General features: G+C 40.1%; 1 protein-coding gene across 5 annotated transcripts; it reads left to right on the forward strand.

The window, feature by feature from the left end:
* Window positions 1-26: 26 nt before the first annotated feature.
* Window positions 27-20872, forward strand: ZBED4 (zinc finger BED-type containing 4). Of its 5 annotated transcripts, XM_083463360.1 has the most exons (6): window positions 27-111; window positions 3358-3543; window positions 4331-5210; window positions 11621-11672; window positions 13169-13271; window positions 15714-20872. In XM_083463360.1, exon 6 carries the CDS (start codon window positions 16072-16074, stop codon window positions 19570-19572), a length of 3501 nt encoding a protein of 1166 aa, XP_083319486.1. In that variant the 5' UTR covers window positions 27-111; window positions 3358-3543; window positions 4331-5210; window positions 11621-11672; window positions 13169-13271; window positions 15714-16071; the 3' UTR covers window positions 19573-20872. The 5 variants fall into 5 exon arrangements, with proteins under 5 accessions (XP_083319486.1, XP_083319485.1, XP_083319483.1 ...); XM_083463358.1 differs by lacking the exons at window positions 27-111; window positions 3358-3543; window positions 4331-5210 and adding exons at window positions 5762-5933; window positions 9912-10157; XM_083463359.1 differs by lacking the exon at window positions 27-111 and having other exon boundaries at window positions 3058-5210.
* Window positions 20873-22247: the final 1375 nt, after the last annotated feature.

Here is a 22247-nt window from a genome sequence, read left to right on the forward strand (position 1 = left end):
GCGCAGGCTGCTGCCGCGTTCAGGGATGGACGAGGCGGATGGGAAGGGAGCACGCGGCCCTTTCTTGGGCGGTCTTCCGCGGCGTGGCGTTTTCTCCTTGCGGGGCCAGGAGCGAGGAGAAGTTGTCGTAGGATCGGCTGGGTAGTTCTGGGGAGTCCTGACGCGTCAGGTTCTTTGCCGCTCGAGATCGCACTGTATTTGGGAAGATTAAACGGACCCAGCCCCTTTAGATCTTCATCTTCTTTGATGCAGAGGGCTTTAAAGCCAGGATTCGGCCCCCAATTAGGGGCCCGCCTTCACTGACGTCGTTTTGGCACCCCCGTGAAAGCCCACCTTTCCAAGTTTTCATGGATGAAATAATGGAATACTGAATGGTTATAGGGCAGGCATGTCCCACTCCCAAGAGACTGTGATCTACTCCTAGTATTAAAAAACTGGCAGTGATCTACCCATTATCATTGGAGGGAGGAGGAGCGAGCCTGGGATGGATGGCTTGCCCAGAATTTCTTTAGGAGGGAAGTGCCCAGAGTTGTTGACCTTTTTTGGGGGGGGGATTGCACAGAGTTTTTTAGCTTTCCCCCCATAACTTTTTGTACATGATAAGGATCCAGCGATCTACCAGGATCAGCTGGGGATCTACCGGTAGATCGTGATCTACTGCTTGGACATCCCTGGTATAGGTTTTTTTATATATATAAAATATGCAGGGATTTGTGATATGTGAAATGAACCATGGAAAGAGAAGAAGGGAAGTCATTGATATCTTAAGGACATAACTCTCTGACTTTTAGAAGACATCTGAAGGCAGTCCTGTAGCTTGTAGATCATAGTGAAAGTACATAAAACTATTATATTTCATTGGATGGTAAAAAAAAATGCTTTTAATTATATGATTAATAATAATGATATACTATTTATTCTCTACCCATCTGGCTGGGTTTCCCCAGCCACTCTGGGCGGCTTCCAACAGAATATTAAAAAGTTAAGTAAAAAAAATAGTTTACTATATTGAGTCTGTCAATGGAGGGGGGACATTTTTAATGGTATGCATTGCCACATGTTCTGTTAGTAACATAAACATTTGTATTCTTTGTTACTGAGGATATTTTCTGTTTCCACAGGCAACATCTCTATAGTATTAGGATTTAATACTGATACATTGTTATTGGAATGTTGCCCTTTGGCTCCTTAGAAGTTGGACTCCCAATTTCCATCAGTCTCGACCAATATTGTCAAGGATGGTTAGCGCTGTAGTGCAATAATACTCTGCAGGGCTCAAGGTTCCTGTATCCCTATACTGCAAGCTTTATGGCAATAGTATGTGAGCACCCCTGTTTATCTGCCATGTGACAAGTATCTGCATGGAACCAGGTCTCAAACTGAATTAAGTAATGCTCAGGACTGTCACACAATAAAAGAATAAAAGTGGGAGAAGTAAAACTTTGGAACCCACAGTAAGATGCAATTCCAACATGTGATGCAAACACCCATATCAATCAACAATCTTAAATAAGAGTTTGGAAACAAATGGCTTGAAGTTAGTTTGTAGCAAAGATGCCCAACATATTCATATGGCGATAATACAAAAAAAAGAAGAAGAAGCTGCTGAATTCTGTCTATATTATGTTAATTTTAGGGAATGGCCAGCTGTCCTTGTTCTCAAGGGATTCTTGCAAAAATACTAAACTTATTTCATTCCCTTATCTGTAATTACAGCATTCTAGTACTTTTAGTTATACTTTTTAAGAATTATTTCTGTATAAAGGGTAACATTCATTGAAAGATAACCAAGTATTCAAAATACAGCTCACACTACATATTTCAGGCCTACATGACATAATGCATTACAACAGCCTTTAATTACAAGCCTTTTTTTGTAAGTCCTCAGCTAGTGATAAAATTATTTAAGTTAAATAAATGATTCAAATCTGTCATTCCCGTTGTTTTTTTTTAATCTTCCTCTGACCTTCTCAAGTTCCTCCATTTCACTGCATTTTAAGCCAGTTTCCTTCTGCTGGAGAACTAAAAACAAAGTGTTCCTATTATCAGCTTTATTAGCAACTTCAAGCTACATCCACACACTTCTTTACTATGAGCAAAGTATGTTGCTGAATGCTGTACTTAAATCAACTCTCCTTTTAATTTTTCATTGAAAGGGTTAGACATAACTTCATTCAGATACAGCAGGGGGAAATCAAGTGTAGGACCAGTGCTCCCCTCCCCAAGGGGATACTCAAGGGTACTCAGTATGGCACCTTTTTGTTGTTAAAAATGTGCTACCTACTGTAACAACATTGTGAGTACGGGAACCTACTTCTCTAGAAAAAAAGCACTGTGCAAAACTAAAACGTAAAGGTAAAATCTAAAGCAAACAGTAGAGTCTTCAATAAGGCCAGCTACCATTTAACAAAATAGTGAGCACATTTTAAAGTTAAGAACTGTTAATTTAAGACACACACACACACACAGATGAAAAATAAAAAAGATACAGGGCATTACAAAAGCCCCAATGTTTCATATCTCAAACTATGTTTTTTCTTGATTCAGGTAGGTAGCCGTGTTGGTCTGACACAGTCGAAATATATATATAAAAAAAAGAAATTGTCCAGTAGCACCTTAGAGACCAACTACCGTATTTTTTGCACCATAACACTCACTTTTTTCCTCCTAAAAAGTAAGGGGAAATGTCTGTGCGTGTTATGGAGGGAATGCCTACGGGTGGCATGCCTACAGATTTTCCTCCTCTAAAAACTATGTGCGTGTTATGGTCTGGTGCGTGTTATAGAGCAAAAAATACGGTAAGTTTGTTCTTGGTATAATCTTTCGTGTGCATGCACACTTCTTAAGATACCTGAAGAAGTGTGCATGCACATGAAAGCTTATACCACACAAAAGCTTATACCAAGAAAAAACTTAGTTGGTGTCTGGGTTGCTACTGGACAATTTTTTAACCCCCCCCCCCCCGTTTTTTCTTCATACTCCCCATTTTGTGTGTGTTTAATAACTAGCCATTTTTGTGTGTTTAAGTTCTAGTTTTGCCTTATTTATCCTTTGGGAGAGAAAGGGAATTTTTTCCCCTCCCTTGACACAGAAAGGCTTACTATTAACAGTTTGAAAAACTCTGCAATACAAATGATGGAAAATAGAGTAGAGCCTAGCCACATCAGTTAAGACTCATTTCATAATGTGCTTGTTTAATTTGTTAGTTCAGGTGGTGGGCTTTACCTAGTTACAGAAAATCACTGTAAAACCAAATTGAATATATATACAGAAGCTGTTGTATGAGTCATCTTGCCTAGTGTTCCCATCACAGCTTTATCTTCCTAATTTACAAAAGTTTATTACAATTTCTTTCAGAAACAACACCCAATTTCCACAGACTATCTGGACCTAATTAATCAACATCTTTTAAGACTTGAGACAGACAAAACTGCGCCACACATACAACTCTGTATCCTAAAGAGATCTTTCTCACACAAAAGAGCTGTGTGATGTTTTCTCTTGGTGTACGTCCAAAGTCATACAACAGGTCTAGCAACTAAGGTAAATTTCTGTTATGTAAGATTTTAAAAGTACAACAGCAGGGAAAAGTTTGGATTGAGAGTGGTGGTACTGGTAAACCTCTTACGAAATCTTTTGCATGCTAAACAGACAAATGTTGAGTCAACAAAACCCATAATCTGTTAATTGCATGGGTGAATCCAGTCTGATGGTGTGTGTATTTAGCCAGCATAGAAATGTCTCTTCAGGATGCTAAATATAAACAGGTATTGGTTAGTGTCAGAACATGTGGTCTTGCCTGCGAGACAAAGTCTCAGATTTAACTGGTATCTCTAGCTAAAAGTTTTCAGCTATTAAAACTAGAAAAAACCGCTCTGCTGAAAAGCTGCTATCTGTCAATAAGTGCTATGCTAAATGGATCAATCTAATTTGCTTTAAGGGTACACTTTCCCCACCACCACCATTGACAGTTTAATTTTCAAAATTAAACTCTTATCCCCTTACACAAAGAAAACATAATGCTATAAGGGTACTCTTATGCTCATACAATAAATTCTGGAACAATACCGGTCTTTGTGCAAATCTTAGCAAATTCTACTGTACATGTCTCCACACACATTCACAGGCTGAAGTCACACATGCAGACTAATATCCAGGAGTAAGCAAGTACAGGCATACATGTGCATAGGACTGTAGTCTTATATGGAAGATCTGTGTAAGTGAATCACCTTTATGTGATTAATTGTAATATTTAAGATCCAAAGAGTTTCATTTCATTCTGGGTGGAAAGTATAAATTATGTATTAAACTTGTTATACCTCCATGTCAGCTCACAGAACAAGCATTGTCAAGGAAAGGGCACACCTAATATTTATGGTGCTGAGATGCGCCTTTAATAATTGGATAGCAGCAAGAGTTTGGGCAGATGTAGGCTGCAAGGTTATAGCACCACAGGGCTTGAAATATCTGTGTCTGCAAGAACATCTTTCCATGAATTCAAGATGCCCCACCTTCTATTGCATCCAGTCCTCCTTCACCACTTCTGCCTTATACAGCTCTAACAGTGCCATAACACCTCAACTTACAGTGCAATAATATGAATGTCTACTCAAAAGTGAACCCAGCAAACAGCCTTTACAGAGTTTTATTTAGTTCCTTCCAGGAAAGTGTGCACAGGGCTGAAAGCGTTCACAACATGCACCAAGTGACCAAGAAGCACAACCTACACCTTTTCAGCCCCACAACTGCCATTCAGCTGTCATGAGTCACAGACTCTGAATAAAAGCGAGAAAAGAAATCAAGCCGATGGATTCCCTCAGGAAATTTCCCTTTTTTGGAGTTAACAACGTTAGCATAACAAGTTAACCTAAACGGCTGTAGGAAGGGCTCAGCAGACGACTTCGGGGCGGGGGAACGGACTGTTCAAAAGAAGAAATCCTGGCGCTCATGTACCTTCCAAGACTCCGATATGTACGCAGCTGTCAAGGCTGCAATCGTATGCAAAAATTACTCGGGCAGCGAGATCTACGGTGCTGGTCGAAAGTTTCAAGTTATAAAATAAAATAAACCCCACCCTTCCGCCTTCGTACATAAAAGAGCTTAATGCGCTGGGAGTTTCTCGCAGCACAGGAGATCCGAATTACCACTGGGGGAAAGCGAGCGACAGAGGCCAGCAGCAAAGCGTGAGGAAACCTAGCCAGATGTGCAGGGTATAAATAATTACTATTAATATTATTATTATTATATACCCTCTGAGTCGAGCGGCATTAACTCTCGGGTGAAAACATGCCTACCGGGAGCCCTGGCCGCCGGCGAAGCGCTTCTTTTCCGCCCCACCCCGTCTGCCTCTCTCAGGCGGGGGAGCGCAGAACTCGCACTCAGGCTCCTTCGGTTGGCCTCCTCACCCTCACGGCAGAGAGAGAGGAAAACCACCACCACCCCAGGCAACATCTACAACTGGACCAGGATACATTAGTCTATTATTATTATTATTATTATTATTATTATTATTATTATTATTATTATTATTATTATTATTATTATTATTACCCCACTCTGGACGGCTACACGATAAAGCATCAAACATTAAAAACTTCCGATCTCACTGTGCCCCCCCACAACATCCACAGTTGGCGGCCATTTTATCCGCCTTGGCGAGGCGCGCGTCGCTCTCCCGATGACGCGCCACGTCGCGCGCGACGACGACGCTCCCCTCCGGCTTCGCCCGCCTCCCCTTTCCCTCCCCCACCGGCCCCGCGCCGCGCGTGGCACATGCGCAGTGCGCGGCGTGGTCGGCCGAGCCGGGTGTATGTGTGTGTGGAGGGAGGGAAGGAAGGAGGGGAGTCGGCGTCGCGGCGGCAGCGGGCGAGGCGAGACAAAGCGGCCGGGGAGGCGGGCCCGCGTCGAGTCGCTCCGCGCGGGAGAAAGACGAGGTGAGCGAAGGGAAGGGTCCGGCGCTCCGTGTGTATCTAGGTAGACATAGATATATATATGTGTGTGTGTGAGAGAGGGGAAGCGAAGCGCCTGTCTCCTCAGCCTCCCCACCCCCAACCCCTCGCGGACTCCTTTCGGCCGGCGAGAGACGCCTCCTGGCCCGTCGGAATCCTTCCGCTGGGACCAGGCCCACCACCTCAGGAGAGAGACACGGCGCGAGGGGGGGGCGCCTTTCAGAGGCCGACACCCCCCTCCCAAATAAGCGTGCGCCGGCCTTATTGTCTGTGAGGAGAGCCTGAGGGGAAGAGAGAGAGAAACTCCATTCACACACTTAATTCATTCCTGGGCCTTGAGGAACAACCCCCACCTCCCAGCAGCAACGCCTTATGCCCTCCCACTCTCTCCCCCCCCTCCAGTGCCGGATGAGGAAGGGCTTCTCTCTCCCCCCCCCCCCCAGAAGGTGCTGGGCCGCCGCGCGTCCCTTCCTGGAGCGTGGCTTTGTCTGCCCCTCGGTTCGGTTCCTCTCTCAAACCTTCCCCCCCCCCCCAAGCAACCACCACCACCCGCTTTGAGTTCTCCTTCCCCTGGGAAACGCCCGTGGAGTATGTCACCCCCCCCACCCCAAATTTTATCAGTTTGATCCGTAGGGGTCTTCGGCCTCCCCAAGATAAAATATTTCAGACAGACAGATACACACCCACACCCAAGTTGATGAGCATTGCCATTCAAATGGATCCATAGGGGTCTTCGGTTTCCCCACAAAAAAATACTTCAGACACACACCCACATCCAAGTTGATGGGCATTGCCATTCAAATGCCATTCAGATTGATCCATGGAATCAATTCATTTTTTTATGCTTTTCAGGTTTACACATTTCACTAATTTTACTGTCATTTTAACATTTCAAAGCTTGGCTTCCCTCCCCCTCTTTCTGATGTTGCTTAAATTTATTTTTAATGTCTTCTGCATATACAAATGAACTTAATTTGCTCATTTGTTCATCTACTTTAAATATATACTCTTAAAATGCTGCAGGCTATTGCAATTATCCTGCCAGATCCATGGGATCAATTACATGGGCTGGGGCTTACCTGGCTGCCCCCCTCCCCCTATATTTTATTCAAGTTGGCACACACACACTGAACCAATGCAATAGTCCTCTTTGCTGCTATGTTTTTTTTCCTTTTGGGGGGTGTCCCAGACCACACTTCATGGGTGGTCCCAGAGTGCTCTTCCTCCACCCTCCACTTACTAGAAGAGGAGAAGGTGGGCTGACAACACACCTTTTCTGACAGCAAGCTTTGCTCCCCTCCCCCTTGCCCACTTTGCAAGCAGTTTCTCACCCACCCCCCAAGTGACAAATGAGGGACCCTTGTGCAGAGTCTAGCAGCAAAAGGTGCTAAGCTCTATTCGGCTAATCCTCTTAACTTCCCAGGCAGAGGGGGAGGCACTTCCAGGGATTGTTTCTACCATAGGGATGGGAAATTTAAGGCCACTTCCAGCTCTCCAGCAAATATATGTGCATCTGTGCAGTTATCACAGACCTAGAGCATTCAGCCTGTGGGGTTGTGGTTTGAGACTGGTTTCTTAAGGTCTAAGCACTTCTTCACAAGTGTTGGTTGAGGGACCCTGTAATTTATTAAATGCAGAGTAATCAGAGTGTTAATAGCCATTCTGACCTTACAATTCAATCCATGGCATCTCCAGTTACAAGTATCTCAGATATCAGGGTTGGGAGAGACCTCTGCTTTAGATCTTGGAGAGTGGCTGCTTGTCAGCATAGGCAGGATCAATGAACTGAATTAGGGATCAGTGATCTGGCAGCATTACACAACTTTTTAATGCATGCACATGCACACTAAGGGACAATTCAACCCCCACTTCAGCCCTCACATGGAGGTTGTCATAGGCCACTTCCCAATGGCAGCTCCACGGTTTAAACTTTTATTATATGTCATCCCAAATGCGTGAGGTTTCTTCATACAACATCTTGCATCCTATACAACCAACTAACAATTGCCTGGAGTTGTGTATGTTTCAGCCAGATCGTGGACTACGGAACTTTTAAAATATTTGTTTGCTGTTTGGAGAGTCGTAACAGGAAAGTGGTTTTTGCAGCCTTCATCTTTCATTTAAACTTGCCCTAGGAGAAATTGAGTAGGTGAGGGAATCTTATTGATCCAGCTTGTGTTAAAAAACAACAACAGCACTGCTGGAAGAAAAAATTCTTTGCTTACTAATTTCTTTCTTACTAAACTTGTTGGTCTTAGGGATTCAAAACAAAAATCTGTAACAATAGCAGTTGTGTTTGGTTTGATTTTCATCTACTGGCAGAGTTTAGCCTCGTAATAAGCCTCCCAGACTTGAGTCTATGGTCTAGAAGTCAGGTTCAACTTGTTTCCTGATCAAGCTGTGGAACTGCTTAATGATTTGGCTTGATAAATAGAGACTAGTATAAACTGTCCCTCAAACTGAATTATTTACTGTGGTGGGAGGACCTTGGTATTTTGAACTACAAACTATTTTCTATTTTAATCATAAATTAAAATAAATGAGGAATAAACTGATTGTTCTCATTTTCCTTTCTTATATGCTAGATCCTTTGCACTTTTGCACAGGGTGCAAAGTTTGATGTGCTTTGTATAATGTGTGTGAAGCATTAAAGGCTCGTTTCTTTCCATCTCATAAGTGATACTTAAATGCCTGTGTTTCTGATGTCTGTATTATGCAGATATCATGCTTTTGAATGCATATCTAATGTGCAAGTATAACAGCTCTTTTAAGTGATTTAGAAAGATGTCCAGTGCTATTTGTTAAGGAAAAAAGTATAATGGCTCATATACTGGGACCTACAGCTGTTGGATTCCAACTCCCATCAGTCCCAGCCAGCATCAGTGATTGGCCAGGGAGATGGAAGCTGTAGTCCAACAACATCTGGTGGCTCCTTCCTCTAATATCATAAGCAGAACCATAGAAGTCTGAAAAGCTGTCTTATGTAGGCAACCTAAGGCCCGGGGGCCGGATTTGGCCCAATCGCCTTCTAAATCCGGCCCACAGACCATCTGGGAATTGGCGTGTTTTTACATGAGTAGAATGTGTGCTTTTATTTAAAACGCATCTCTGGGTTATTTGTGGGGCATAGGAATGTGTTCATTCCCCCCCCCCAATATAGTCTGCCCCCCCACAAGGTCTGAGGGACAGTCGACCGGCCCCCTGCTGAAAAGGTTTGCTGACCCCTGTAGTAGGAGCTGCAATTGAAATATGGCTTCCTTGCGAGTAGTCTTGGTGAGAAGCTGGAATTCTGTCCTGTGGCTCATCAATGTATATGCATCCTGTGTGAATGCTTTCTTGAATTTTTTAGCTTTTGTAATTCATGAAATATAAAAATACAAGTAGAAAAATAATTATTATATTCTTTACTTTCATTTAAGAGTACATAGAATTGTAGCCTAAATTTGAAACGTGAAACTAGTTAATTGTAACTAAATCAAGTCCCACTTTTAGCATCCCCCCCCCCCAGAAGTAAATCTCATTTTGTTCAGTGGAGCTTCCTTGCAAATAACTGAAAAGAATTGTAATCTTAGCTTGACTGGTAGAGCATAAGAGAACCTTAATTTCAGGGTTGTGGGTTCGAACCCCACATTGTGGGAAAGATTCCTGCTTTGCAGGGGGATAAACTAGATGACCCATTTGCCCCTTCCAGCTCTACAGTTCTATGATTCTGTGACTCCAGCTGGATGGAGTCCATGTTAGCAATTTCAGAATAATTACCACTACTGCCTCTGGTTTTCTATTCGGAATAATCAAAACAGACCTCTTTTCCACCCTGAGTAACAGCATACTAGGGTGCTGAGGAGTAACCATCCAGATTAGAGTTGCATATAGTTAGCAATTTGTTAACATTTTCGAAATAGGAACTCCAGCGGATTATCCATGTACTTAGGTCAGCCTTGTATGTAACAACTTGTCTTGTAGCCCTAGATGACCAGGAATTCAGTGCAAACAAGTTCATGTGGGCTGACAGGAGGAACGGATCCCTTCATCCATCCCCTTTTCACCTTCCTCCTAAACCAACATGGAAATGCAGCTGGCTGGAGAGGACAGCTGGATCATTGTCCTTTTTTTCACCAGTTCCCTTGGCAGAAGGCTTTTTTTGCTAATCGGCTAAGAGGCTAGTGTTTCCATATTGGTTGCTGCTTTGTAGCCAGCATACAAACACAGGTTAGTTATTTAATATTTATTAATTAATTTACAGGGTAGTAGCACAATCCTGTGCATGTCTAGTCAGAAATAAGTCACTTTGAGTTCAATAGGCCTTACTTCTAGGTAAACTTATATAGGATTGCACCCTAACATTTGTGTACTAATTTGCAAGGCTGACACATGTTGATAGAAAAAGTCACAGTTGTATACAACTAAAAGCCCCTTCATCCATTGCCTCATGGACTTATACTAAAACCCTGGGTGATGTTATATCTGTGGTGGGCTTAGACACTCTCCTTTAATTTACAGAGACCACAGGCTGAAAAAAGTGTTGATTAAAAAATAATAATTTTGCATTGTTATATTTTACACCTATTTTAGCACCATCATCTCATCTACTCAAATTTCATTATTTTAATCTTCCAGTAGTTTCTAGATTTTGCCTGTTAAAAGAATAATATTTATTTAGATCCCTGTAATTTTTGCAGAACGGGATAGTGTAGGCCACTACTGCTTCTTTGGTGATTACTCACAGCTGGGTAAGATTGTCTTCCATAAACACGGTTTTACCAATGAGTCCTTAAATGACTGTAGAGGTCAATTCTGGATCCACACGTCCTTCCACAGTGGGGACATAGGTTTCCGGGTGGGAGTTAGTCACGGTGAGGGTTTGCCAAGCGTGCCTTCCTCTTAGCACATTTCTCCCTTGCGTCCTGAGTTTGAGTGTTCTCAAAGTCCACGACACCTTTGGTAAAGGCTGTTCTGCAGTTGGAGCGCTCGCAGGCCAGTGTTTCCCAGTTGTCGGTGTTTGTACTGCATTTTTAAAGATTTGCCTTGAGAGAGTCTTTGAACCACACCCAAAGTAGTTATATGGGTTGCTTTTCAGATAGGCTTTGGATATACTTGTGCTTGAAATTTGGAAGTGCAATATTTGTTGAAAACAAAAATATCCTGACCAGTTTAGAAACTATGAACTATGGGATGACATATAGCCCCCAGGATATATGCTCTTTTCCTGTCCATCTTTACAATCAATCAATCAATCAATCAATCAATCAATCAATGCATGCTGGAACAGTCTCTGGTTTCCAGTTGTGTACCTGTTTCCATTCTGGATCTATGCAGCTTCATGCTTCATTGTGTTAATTTATAAATGGTCTTTTAAATTGAATATTGTCACAAAACAGGACAGTTGTTGTGTGCTGTTCTAGGATCTTGCTCCCATACTATATTTGTTTGATATCCAACATTAGTCATATTTGGAGTAATCTCATTTGAATCAATACATTTCAAGTAACTTGACATGGCAGTGGTGAAGGCTGCGTATTAAAAGTTACAAAAATAAGATGTGAGTAAGGTTTGATGCATTAGAAGTGACTATATGCAGAAAAGTGGGTATCTTTTATACACTTAGGTCAAAAACAAAGGGCATGGATTTAGGTCTCTCTTTTTTTCTTTCTCCCTCTGTCCTTCCCCTCCAGATCTGGAGATTGTCTCTGAAATGAAGCCAGGGGAAGACAATAGGCCAAATAGGTGAGTGCCCTGTCAACCATATTTATTTTCATTGACTTGCTACATTTTCCACGTGAAATTATTATTGTTTTTAAAAAATGTATCCAGCCTTCCCATATGTGCAGCTCTCAAAGCGGATATTGCTGATAAAAACAAGTAGTAATACATCACTAGAAATAAAACTTCTAACAGCATCATTCAAATACAAAAGCAGCAAAACCAGAAACAAATCCCAATAAGAGAACCAATCTGCCTATCAGCACAGAGGACAAAGGCATGTGGAAATAAGTGTCTAGTCTGGTTTCTAAAGACAGAGAGGAAGAACAGTGGCTGGATATTCTGAGGCGAAGAATTTCATAAACCAGGTGTCATCACTGTGGGTGCTTTTCTTATGTATCCACCTGCTTGTTCTTCAAGAAATAGTGGGAAATAGAGCAGGGGCTCTAAATAATGTGAGTGGGTTCATAGGGGATAGATGGTCTTAAAATATCCAGTGCCTAAAGTATTTTTTAAAAATCAACACCAGCATTTTAAAATGGACTTGAGCAGATTAACATCAAGAGAAGAATGATGTAATCAAAGCATTGAGTTGCTAGCAGGCTGCTTTAAATCCTTTTGTCAAATTTTCCATGAAAGTTAATTATCTGAATAAGTTACAATGGAAGTGAAGCTGCTGTGCTACTAATAATTCAGCATGGTTCTTAAAGAATTTTTGGTGTGCCAGTGTTGCAGTGATACTTTGACGTCCAACTATATTAGGTAGTTTCTAAATGCTTCACCATTTCAGTTGGAGCTTCTTTCTTAACTTGAAGGTAAATAAATTGCTCAGTTTTTGAATTCAAATACAGTGGTGCCTTGCAAGACGAAAATAATCCCACGAGTCTCTTCATCTAGCGGTTTTTTCGTCTTGCGAAGCAACCCTATTAGCGGATTAGCGCTATTAGCGGTTTAGCGGCTATTAAAGGCTTAGCGGCTAAGAGGCTATTAGCGGCTTAGAAAAAGGGGGGGAGCGAAAAAAATCACAAGACGTTTTCGTCTTGCGAAGCAAGCCCATAGGGAAATTCGTCTTGCGAAGCGCATCGAAAAACGGAAAACCCTTTCTTCTAGCGGGTTTTTCGTCTGAGTGATGCATAGTTCAGACGCTGCAATCAACCATGGCTTGTTGTGAAGAGAGTGCAGTACAATAGACCTCTGTGTTCCTTTCTTCCTTTACCTGTACCAGGGGGGTGGGGAATTTTAATACTTCAGGTGCAGTTTGCAAAACAAACCACATTTTAATGTTTTGTTCAATGATGGGAAATTAGTTTGTGCTCAGATGAAACTGGAAGTTTCAAAGTTTTGAACCTCATTCAATGCACATGAAGGAAGAGGTTTGTCATTAGGTCTTAATTGGATCATACTATCATTACTAAGAGAATGATGCCTGGATTTAAAAAAAAATCATTAAAAAAACTCAAAAGTAGTTAATGCAGAATAATGAGGAAAATATAAAATGAGTGTTATTTGTCTTTGTACAGGGTTTCAGAGAATGTGGACATCTTTCTTCAATAAATCAAAGAAACTGAAAAATTCAAGTTTGTCTATCCACATGGGCTTAATGAGAAGGATGAAACCTACAAGGTAGGTGAAAAATTACAAAATGCACCAAACATTTTCAGATTACTACAAATTACTACAAATTTGGGAGGTAAATTGAAACTTTTGTTTCAAATAAAAAGGGATGCATTTAGGAAATTGCAATTTAGAGATTTTTATTGGTTTTATCTTAGCCTCTTGCTTGTTGAGGGGAAAGAATTCTGCAGTTTCCTCCTTTAGTAGTGAGTACCTGCCTGCTCTGAGCCACCACTCTTTACCCTCCATGCACGCTAAATTCTATGGGAGTCAGCATTATGAGAAAGTAGATGAAATGAAATATAAGAAGCTAGGGATTTTGGCTTAAATGTAACATGATTTACATTTAAATCATGCCAGACTGCTAGAAAGCAGACTGACTTAGCAAAAAATCTTGAAGGTGGAGACTGCTCAGTTGCAGTGTAAACCATGACATGGGTAGTCTAGCATTTTCATGTGTTCCTGTCTCTAAATTGTCCTCTAGGGTAATTATGGATAGCTCTGCTGATTTCACTTTTCTCAATAAGTAAAATGTAGACTTTACAAATATCATTGTTTGAAGTGGTTGAGAGTGGAATTGAACAACTCCTGGATTTATCACAACAATTAAGTATTGGAACCTTCTTTAAAGAAGATGCATATTTTACCAACTCTGCTATTCAGAACTTAAAACTACGTATGAAGAGAAGGGGAATATTAAGGGGAAACAACCCTCTTAATTAAATATGTTAATTCTTAGCTGATATCTCAATGAAAACAAACTTAAAAGAGGGAAGATTTGATAGGAACATATCTGTCTTGCCAATTTAGCCTCAAAGACAAATGGTGAATGTTTTGTGGCTAATAAAAACCTCATTAAATGTTGTTATTAAGTATTTTTATTATAAGATCTAACACCTACTCATTTCAGTTAATATTGAAATTAACAGTTGAGTCAGCATGAATGTCATTCCTTTTTGATAGTTGCTATGGACTAGTAGCAATGGAATACACTCCCATGAGTGATAGTTTTGGCATGGAAATTAGACTGTTTTCATATTAAATGGATAGAAATTCTGGAATCTTTGAGAGATTCAGTTAAAAAAACCCCACAGAGTAGACCATAGTCCAAAGACATATCCTACAGCTTTAAGGTTAAGCTTGTGGAACTAGACTAAAATACAGTACGTGAAACGCCCCCCCCCCTTTCCTGTGGTGCTTATCCTCTTTTGTTTCCTGTCTGTTTGCCTTATTTTATTAGAATAAACCAAGTTGCTATGTTAGTGCCCATGTCTCTGCTTAGATAGAGAGAATCCTGAGTATTATAGCAGGGAAACTGTAAACTAGATGGCCAATGTAGTCTTAGCACCAAATTAACATGCCGTGTCCATTCGCACACATGCCTCCCTCAAGAACTTACTAAAGGGGAAGCAAGAGTTAGGGCTGTTTCTATCACCTTAAATTATGGAGTGAGAGCAATGGCGGAAGTAATGAAAGTGGGAATGGTAGCATAACTTAGCAGCCAGCTTTCTGTGACTTAGACTGATCAATTTTTAACTGTACAAAGGCCTGTACAAAGACAAATTTACTGAATCTAAAATGATCTGGGCCTGAATGGGAGAATGCTTGGAAATCCTCGTATTCTTCCTTGTGCCCTACTGAAGAAGGGGAAGATATATGTAACAAATAATAAATAAATTTTGGATGGGAGAGAAGAAGGAAATAGATGGATTATCTGTACAGCAACCGCAAAGTGACTCCACCTATTTCTCCATTCCTTCCCACACAGACAAAAAAATAATAAAAAATAAGATAACAGTGTAAGTAACAAAACATACAACAATCGCCTGGTGCAATTCCCTTTGTTCAGCTGACATGTAGATTTTTCAAAGAGTTTATCTGACATCTGTATGTCATAAGCCTATTCACTCATCATGGTTTTGAGTTATGTGTTAAATAAGAGTTCTTGCTTATTTTTTCTACAACATTTAAGCTTAGATAGTTTTAAGTAGAGACTGTTAATTGGGTGACAGACAAATAATGGCTGAGACCAAAAAAAACTTTGACTAAGGTGTTTTTCACCTTTCTTTCTCAAAGTTTCCATATATAATGTATGCCAAAATGCTTTTGAACAGGACTGTAGCTTGTGAAATGTTAAAAGAGTGTTCACCAAAAAGGCAGGGTTGATAACGGTTCATATCTGACATGATTAAGCTCTTGGATTCATCTGAACTAGTTGTTTGGGTTCTGGCTGTTACATATACTTTCATTTATTTTCAGATATACTCTGCATACAGAGATTTTGTGGAATTAAGTTTCTTCTGAAATGTGTGTGTGCTCTTTTCTCTTAATTTATTAGAGCAGTGATGTTTAATGGCAAAACGAGGAGGTAAATAAGTAATCATTCATTTTAAGCATATGAAGTAAGCTCAGTTGAATTGATGCAGTTACGCATTTTCTTTTTTTTCCTAGATGATGTGAGCGGATTGAAATTTGAAAAGAATATATGATTTTTAGAGGAAGAAACTCAACATGATTCTAATGATCCTCTCATTAGGTTTTTTCCCATAACATGAAGCATTTTGCAGCATCGCTCATCAAAAATAATACATGACCTGGAAATCTCATGATCCCGGGGGAGAAATGAGATTATGTGCATTAAACCACATGCTCTTTCATAAGTTTGTGTAATAAACATTTCTTATCAAACTACAAATACAAATTTATGTTCCACATCCTTCCTTTTGTATGACTTAAGAGATACAATTTAAACCCAATTCTAAGAATTCACTAAGTTATGAAGAAGCAGCAGAAATAACTGAGGTCAATCATGGATACAAATAGGTCAGATTCTCCACAAATTGATGATAATTTTATGATGGATAAAATCAACAGTTTAAAAGTGGAACCAGAAGATGATAGTAATTTTGCTTTAGAAACAATAGATATAAAAACTGAGCAAGAGGACTTGAGACAGACAGATAGCAGTGATGAACAAGACGATAGAGAAAAGAATTTCATCCATAACAATTCTGGCAAATATATCTCTGCAGAAAATGAAGATGATTATGGATCTCTCTTTTCCCAGTACAGCAGCACCCTTTATGATGTAGCAATGGAAGCTGTCACACAGAGCCTTCTTTCAAGCAGAAATATAAGTTCCCGAAAAAAGTCTCCTGCTTGGAACCATTTCTTCATATCTCCTAGAGACAGCACTAAAGCAATATGTATGTACTGTATGAAAGAATTTAGCAGGGGCAAAAATGAAAAAGACCTAAGTACAAGTTGTCTCATGAGGCATGTGAGGAGAGCTCATCCCACTGTGCTCATTCAGGAAAATGGAAATATGGCATCTATCTCTTCCTTTTCTTCACCTACATTATTAATCCCGCCACAGCCTGCCGATGTTGGAGATTTAACTAGTGTGCTTGCCCCCATAAAATTAGTTAAGAAAACCGTTTCCAAGATTCCATCCCCAGATCAAATAACTGAGGAGTCTGTTCCCGTAGTTTCTACTGAAGAGATGCCTTCAGACATGTTACATCCTGAAAAGAGCAATAAAGAAGGCAGTGGTGGATTGTGTCAACCCTTTCCCAACAACCAATGTGAAGAAACGGTGGAAAATGTAGCAGAGAAAACGGTCCAGGTTCCTAAGAGTACATCTGGGTCCAGAAGAAGGTCTGCCGTCTGGAAACATTTCTATTTGTCTCCTTTAGATAATTCAAAAGCTGTTTGCATCCACTGTATGAATGAATTCAGTAGAGGAAAGAATGGGAAAGATCTTGGAACAAGTTGCTTAATACGACACATGTGGAGAGCCCATCGTTCTATTGTTCTACAAGAGAATGGAGGTGGTTCAAGCATACCTCCTCTGTACTCTGCTTCTCCAACTTTGTTGCAACCCATACTGCCTTCAGATGGCGATCCAAACTCTGGGTCATCTCCTGCAAAAGTAGCTAAGGAACCAACATCTATATGCTCTTCTCCGGACAGAATGGCAGAAGAAAACAATTCTTCTCTTCCTTTGGGGGATACACTTATGGAGGACTCCTCGTTGTTGTCGTCATCTGAAGATATAGGTGAAGCTTCTTTAGTTTCTTCCCCTGAAAAAAGCCCTTTGATATTTGAACACGGCTCTGTTTTTCATCAGAATAAACGAATGATGCGAAAGCTGAAGTCTGAGGTATGGCATCATTTTTCTTTGTCTCCAGGCGACAGTCTGAAAGTTGTGTGTAGACACTGCAATTGCATTATAAATCGCGGGAAAAAGGGTGATGTAGGCACAAGTTGTTTGACGAGACATTTATACAGACGTCACCCTGAAGTCGTCGGGATCCAGAAGAGCTTTATAGATGTGAGTTTAGCAAATTCTCCTTATGCTACCTTGGCTTCTGCAGAATGCTCATCGTCAAAATTGACTGACTTACCCACAATGGTTTCTAATGAGAGACAAGTCATATTTCCTGTCAGTAGCAAAAAGACCTCAAAACTGTGGAATCATTTTTCAATTTGTTCTGCTGATTCAACTAAAGTAATATGTATGCACTGTGGACGTACAATAAGTCGAGGGAAAAAGCCAACCAATCTAGGTACAAGTTGCCTTTTAAGACATTTACAACGGTTTCATAACAATGTCCTCAAACCAGATGCCTCCGAGCCAGTATTGTCCTCTTCTGCAAATAGTCACGTGCCACTGAGCACAGATCTGTTGGGGTCGTCATCTTTCGATGAAACCAATGACAAGTTTTCTGACACTCACCCTGTTGCCAAAAAAATCACCAGTCTTGTAGCAGAAATGATTGCACTTGACCTTCAGCCATATTCTTTTGTAGACAATATTGGCTTTAATCGATTGCTTGAATTCTTGCAGCCTCAGTATTCATTGCCTTCGCCATCTTATTTTTCTCGTACTGCAATTCCTGATATGTATGATAGCGTAAAAGAAATAATCGTTTCACATCTGAAAGAAGCTGAAAGCGGAGTAGTCCATTTTACATCGGGAATATGGATGAGCAACCAAACTCGAGAATATCTTACCCTTACTGCTCACTGGGTAACGTTTGAGTCTAGGGTTCGACCACAGTGTGAAGATTACCATTGCTCCGCTCTTTTAAATGTATCGCAGATTGATTGTGACTACAACGGCATCAGCATTCAGAAGCAGCTAGAATATTGGTGGGAAGCTTGGATCGCATCGATTGGGCTTCAGGTTGGGATTACTGTTACAGATAATCAGACTATTGGAAAGACTTTAAATGAAGGGGAGCATTCAAGTGTGCAGTGCTTTGGTCACACGGTTAACCTCATAGTAACCGAAGCTATTAAAAGCCAGAGAATGGTTCAGAACCTGCTTAGTATTGCAAGAAAGATCTGTGAACGGGTTCATCGGTCAGCAAAAGCAAGGGAGAAACTGGCAGATCTGCAGAAGGAGTATCACTTGCCGCAGCACCAGCTGATCCAAGACGTTCCATCAAAGTGGAACACGTCCTTCCATATGCTTGAACGCCTAATTGAACAGAAAAGAGCAATTGATGAAATGTCCGTAGAGTGCAGCTTCAGGGAGTTAATAAGCTGTGATCAGTGGAAAGTAATGCAGTCTGTCTGTCACGCACTTAAACCATTTGAAGTGGCAAGCCGAGAGATGAGTACACACATGTCCACTCTAAGTCAAGTAATTCCAATGATTCATATACTCAACCGGAAAATTGAGCTGCTGTTTGAAGAAACGATGGGCATCGATACCATGCTAAAGTCCTTAAAGGAAGCTATGGTGAGTAGACTGTCCTCCACACTTCATGATCCACGGTATATTTTTGCTACACTTTTGGACCCTCGTTATAAAGCTTCCTTATTCACCGAAGAGGAGGCGGAGCAGTATAAACAGGACTTAATCAGGGAGCTGGAAATACTAAACGCTACCTCAGATGATGAGAAATCTGTTTCCAATGGCTGTGGTACAGGTTCATCATCTAAAAACTCTTACGGGGACAATAATCTTTGGTCACTTATGGAAGACATGAAAAAAGCAAAAGCTCCAAAAGAAAAGGCCAAGTTGCCAGAAGAGATGGTGCTTTTGTACTTGGAGGAAGAAGTACTTGAGCATAACTGTGATCCTCTAACTTACTGGAACTTTAAGAAATCATCTTGGCCAGTACTGTCGAAGTTAGCAGTTCGATTCCTCGGTTGTCCTCCAAGCATTGTCCCATCCGAGAGATTGTTCAGTACATCCAATGAAAACGTCAGCTTTAGTCAGTCAAGGCTAGCAATGGAACACTTTGAGAAACTTATATTTTTGAAAGTAAATCTTCCTTTGATATACTTCCAGTATTGAACAAGCTGCCAGTCTAAAAAAAATGTTGCTCACTGGGTAATTACTGTATTTGTAACTTGGATTGTTAAATTGCTCCAGAAGGGGCCATGTATGACATCTTAATCAGTGACTGTAGTTCCAAATTCTAGTTTTATTTTTAAGCTTTCTATATGTCTACATGTGCCTTATTAATAGTCCTTCAGGCCAGATATTGTATATATGTGTTTTTTTAAGTTCACTTTAGAATTTAGACATGTCTTGTCCTGATAATACAAAATTATGTTGGTTTTAATTGAGAATTGTAAATGAAGTTTTAAAACAGTTTGAATAGAATGGCAAAGAAAAAGATGTAAACAGTTCTATTATGTAGTTTTTTATTCAATTATGTAAAAACCATAAACCAGGTACTGTATATTAGTTGAAATTTGCTTTAATTACACAAAACATTTTGTAGCTGTCAGAAGAAAGCTGTACATAAAGGTGGAATTGAAGCCATCTTTCTATTTAGCAGGTTTTAACTGCAGGCCTAATGTACTTAAAGGGTAATGATGATATTCAAGTGTGATGTATGTGTACTAAGGGTGGCTATTGAATTAGTATTTGACTAAATTAAATTTAGAGGTATTACGGAACATCAGTTATACAGTAATCTATAATCTTGCCATTCAGTGGTCCCTATTCAGGTTTTTTTTTACACTGTAACTGAATTAGAGCTTGAGTATTTATAAGGTCTTTGGGATGTTTATTTTCAATTTTTTCCAATTAATGTTTGTTATTTAATACTGTTTATTGAAAGGTAAAATATAAAGAGTAGGTATTATGCTAAAGCCTTTAAAAATTGAGTGCAAGAAGACATCCGATACTTCTTGGTGTAAAAATTAAGTCTTGGTTTCCCATGTAATTGAAATGTGCATGACATCCTCTTGCATTCCTGTTAAAACAATATGATTCTCTATGAATATAACCCTTACAGTTTGGTGCCCTGCCTAGAACATTATATAGTAGATCTGACCCATAATTGACAGTGTCCATCAGGCAAATAAAATATTGTAGAACCCTTTAAACCTCGAACTGAGGTAAGAATAGCCAGCATTTTAATTGTAAACAGTATGGTCTCAACTTTTTTTTTAATATTAAGATTTGTCTCCCCATTTTTTGTGCATTGATGAAATTCTTTAGGGGAAATGAATTGACTATGACCTTTAGAAAAGATGTAGTTTTGTTAAAATACTGTACCTCTGCCTAATTTTTGCATTTACTATGTTTTAGTGTATTTATAAATGGTGAACTCAGTTTCTGAAATTAAACCTCTTATTTGCAATTTTTAGAGTGAGTTGAATTACCCTATTTTCTCTTTAGAGTGCAGTGAGGATTTCTGGAAAAGTACTTTTCTGGAGGATTTCTGGAAAAGTACTTTTAAGAATATGCAGAAGTATAGCAAGTGCACGGGGTTACATTAAATAAGAATTGGGGAGGGCACGTCTGCAATCTTTCAGTCAAAATTTTCTTACTTTCTTGTATTTATTTATTTTTTGTCTCAGTTGGATTCCATTACTTAAACTACCAGTTGCAGAAAATGATGTATGTGACCTAGCAGTTGCATTAAGAACATACAGTGATAAGTACTGGTTAGAGATGTCAGTCTGCAATCACACATTAGAACACAATGCTGAAGTGCTGCTTTACTTAAAAAACAAAGCCAAAACATTTTGCCTTACAATATTCTGTTTATTCCATTCTATTCTAAATGCACAATATTTAGAAACACTATATACACTAGAATAGAATCAATTTATGGGGGGGATTAAGAAAATGCATTGAAAACACTACTAACAGATGCAGGACAACACCTAAGGCAGATGAGGGTTTCATTTTCATACAGGTCTAAATTATGGCTGGTTTTGCCTAACCACAGGTTGTTTAAATGTATGAGCCCAGCCCAGCAACCATGGTTTGTTTTCTCCCAACAAATTTGTTATTATAATATGTTCAAGATCTTACCTGCCCTTCACTTCAAGGTCCCAGGGTGATTTACAACAACATGAAAATACTAGATTGTAAATTGTTTTACTTGATTTTTAATCAAAAGAATACAATGGGTCCTAAAAATAACACTCTCTGTATTCAAAGGCCAGGGCAAAGAGGTGTTTTCTTCAGCATATGATAAGGTACCAGATACATGACTCTTGGAAGAGGGAATTTCACAATGAATATCCTCTTCTGGGCTGCCACAGAAATACCTTCCCCCAGATTGCCATCCCCAAACTTGAGTATGGTGGAACCACAAAGAGGGGCTTATGTTAACACCATAGGGTCTGTAGGGAAGGAGGTACTCTTTTAACGTGAAGCCATGGTTTGTTTTTGGCTTAGCTTATGGACCATGGCTTGTTTTAATGATGGTTTGGCATTATGTCTGAATCCTGTAACCTTCCTTGACTTGTTTGTTTGAGCGTTCCACCCCAGACATCCACCAAGCTCCAAAGACATGAGCAGCTAGAAAACCAACCAAGATTTGGAGAAACAAGCCAACACTTCTTTGATCTGTGGCTTGTTGAATAAACCATGGCTAACCATGGCTTTCAGGGGGTAAAATTATTGCAGCCGTAGGGAAAAAGTCAAACTGCCGGTGACCCAACATCAACTTGAAGTGAGCTCAATGGCTTGCACATTTCTGCTGGTATTTCTGACTCTGAATG

This window comes from Podarcis liolepis, assembly GCF_965112155.1.
Source record: "Podarcis liolepis genome assembly, chromosome: 10".
Lineage (NCBI taxonomy): Eukaryota > Metazoa > Chordata > Lepidosauria > Squamata > Lacertidae > Podarcis > Podarcis liolepis.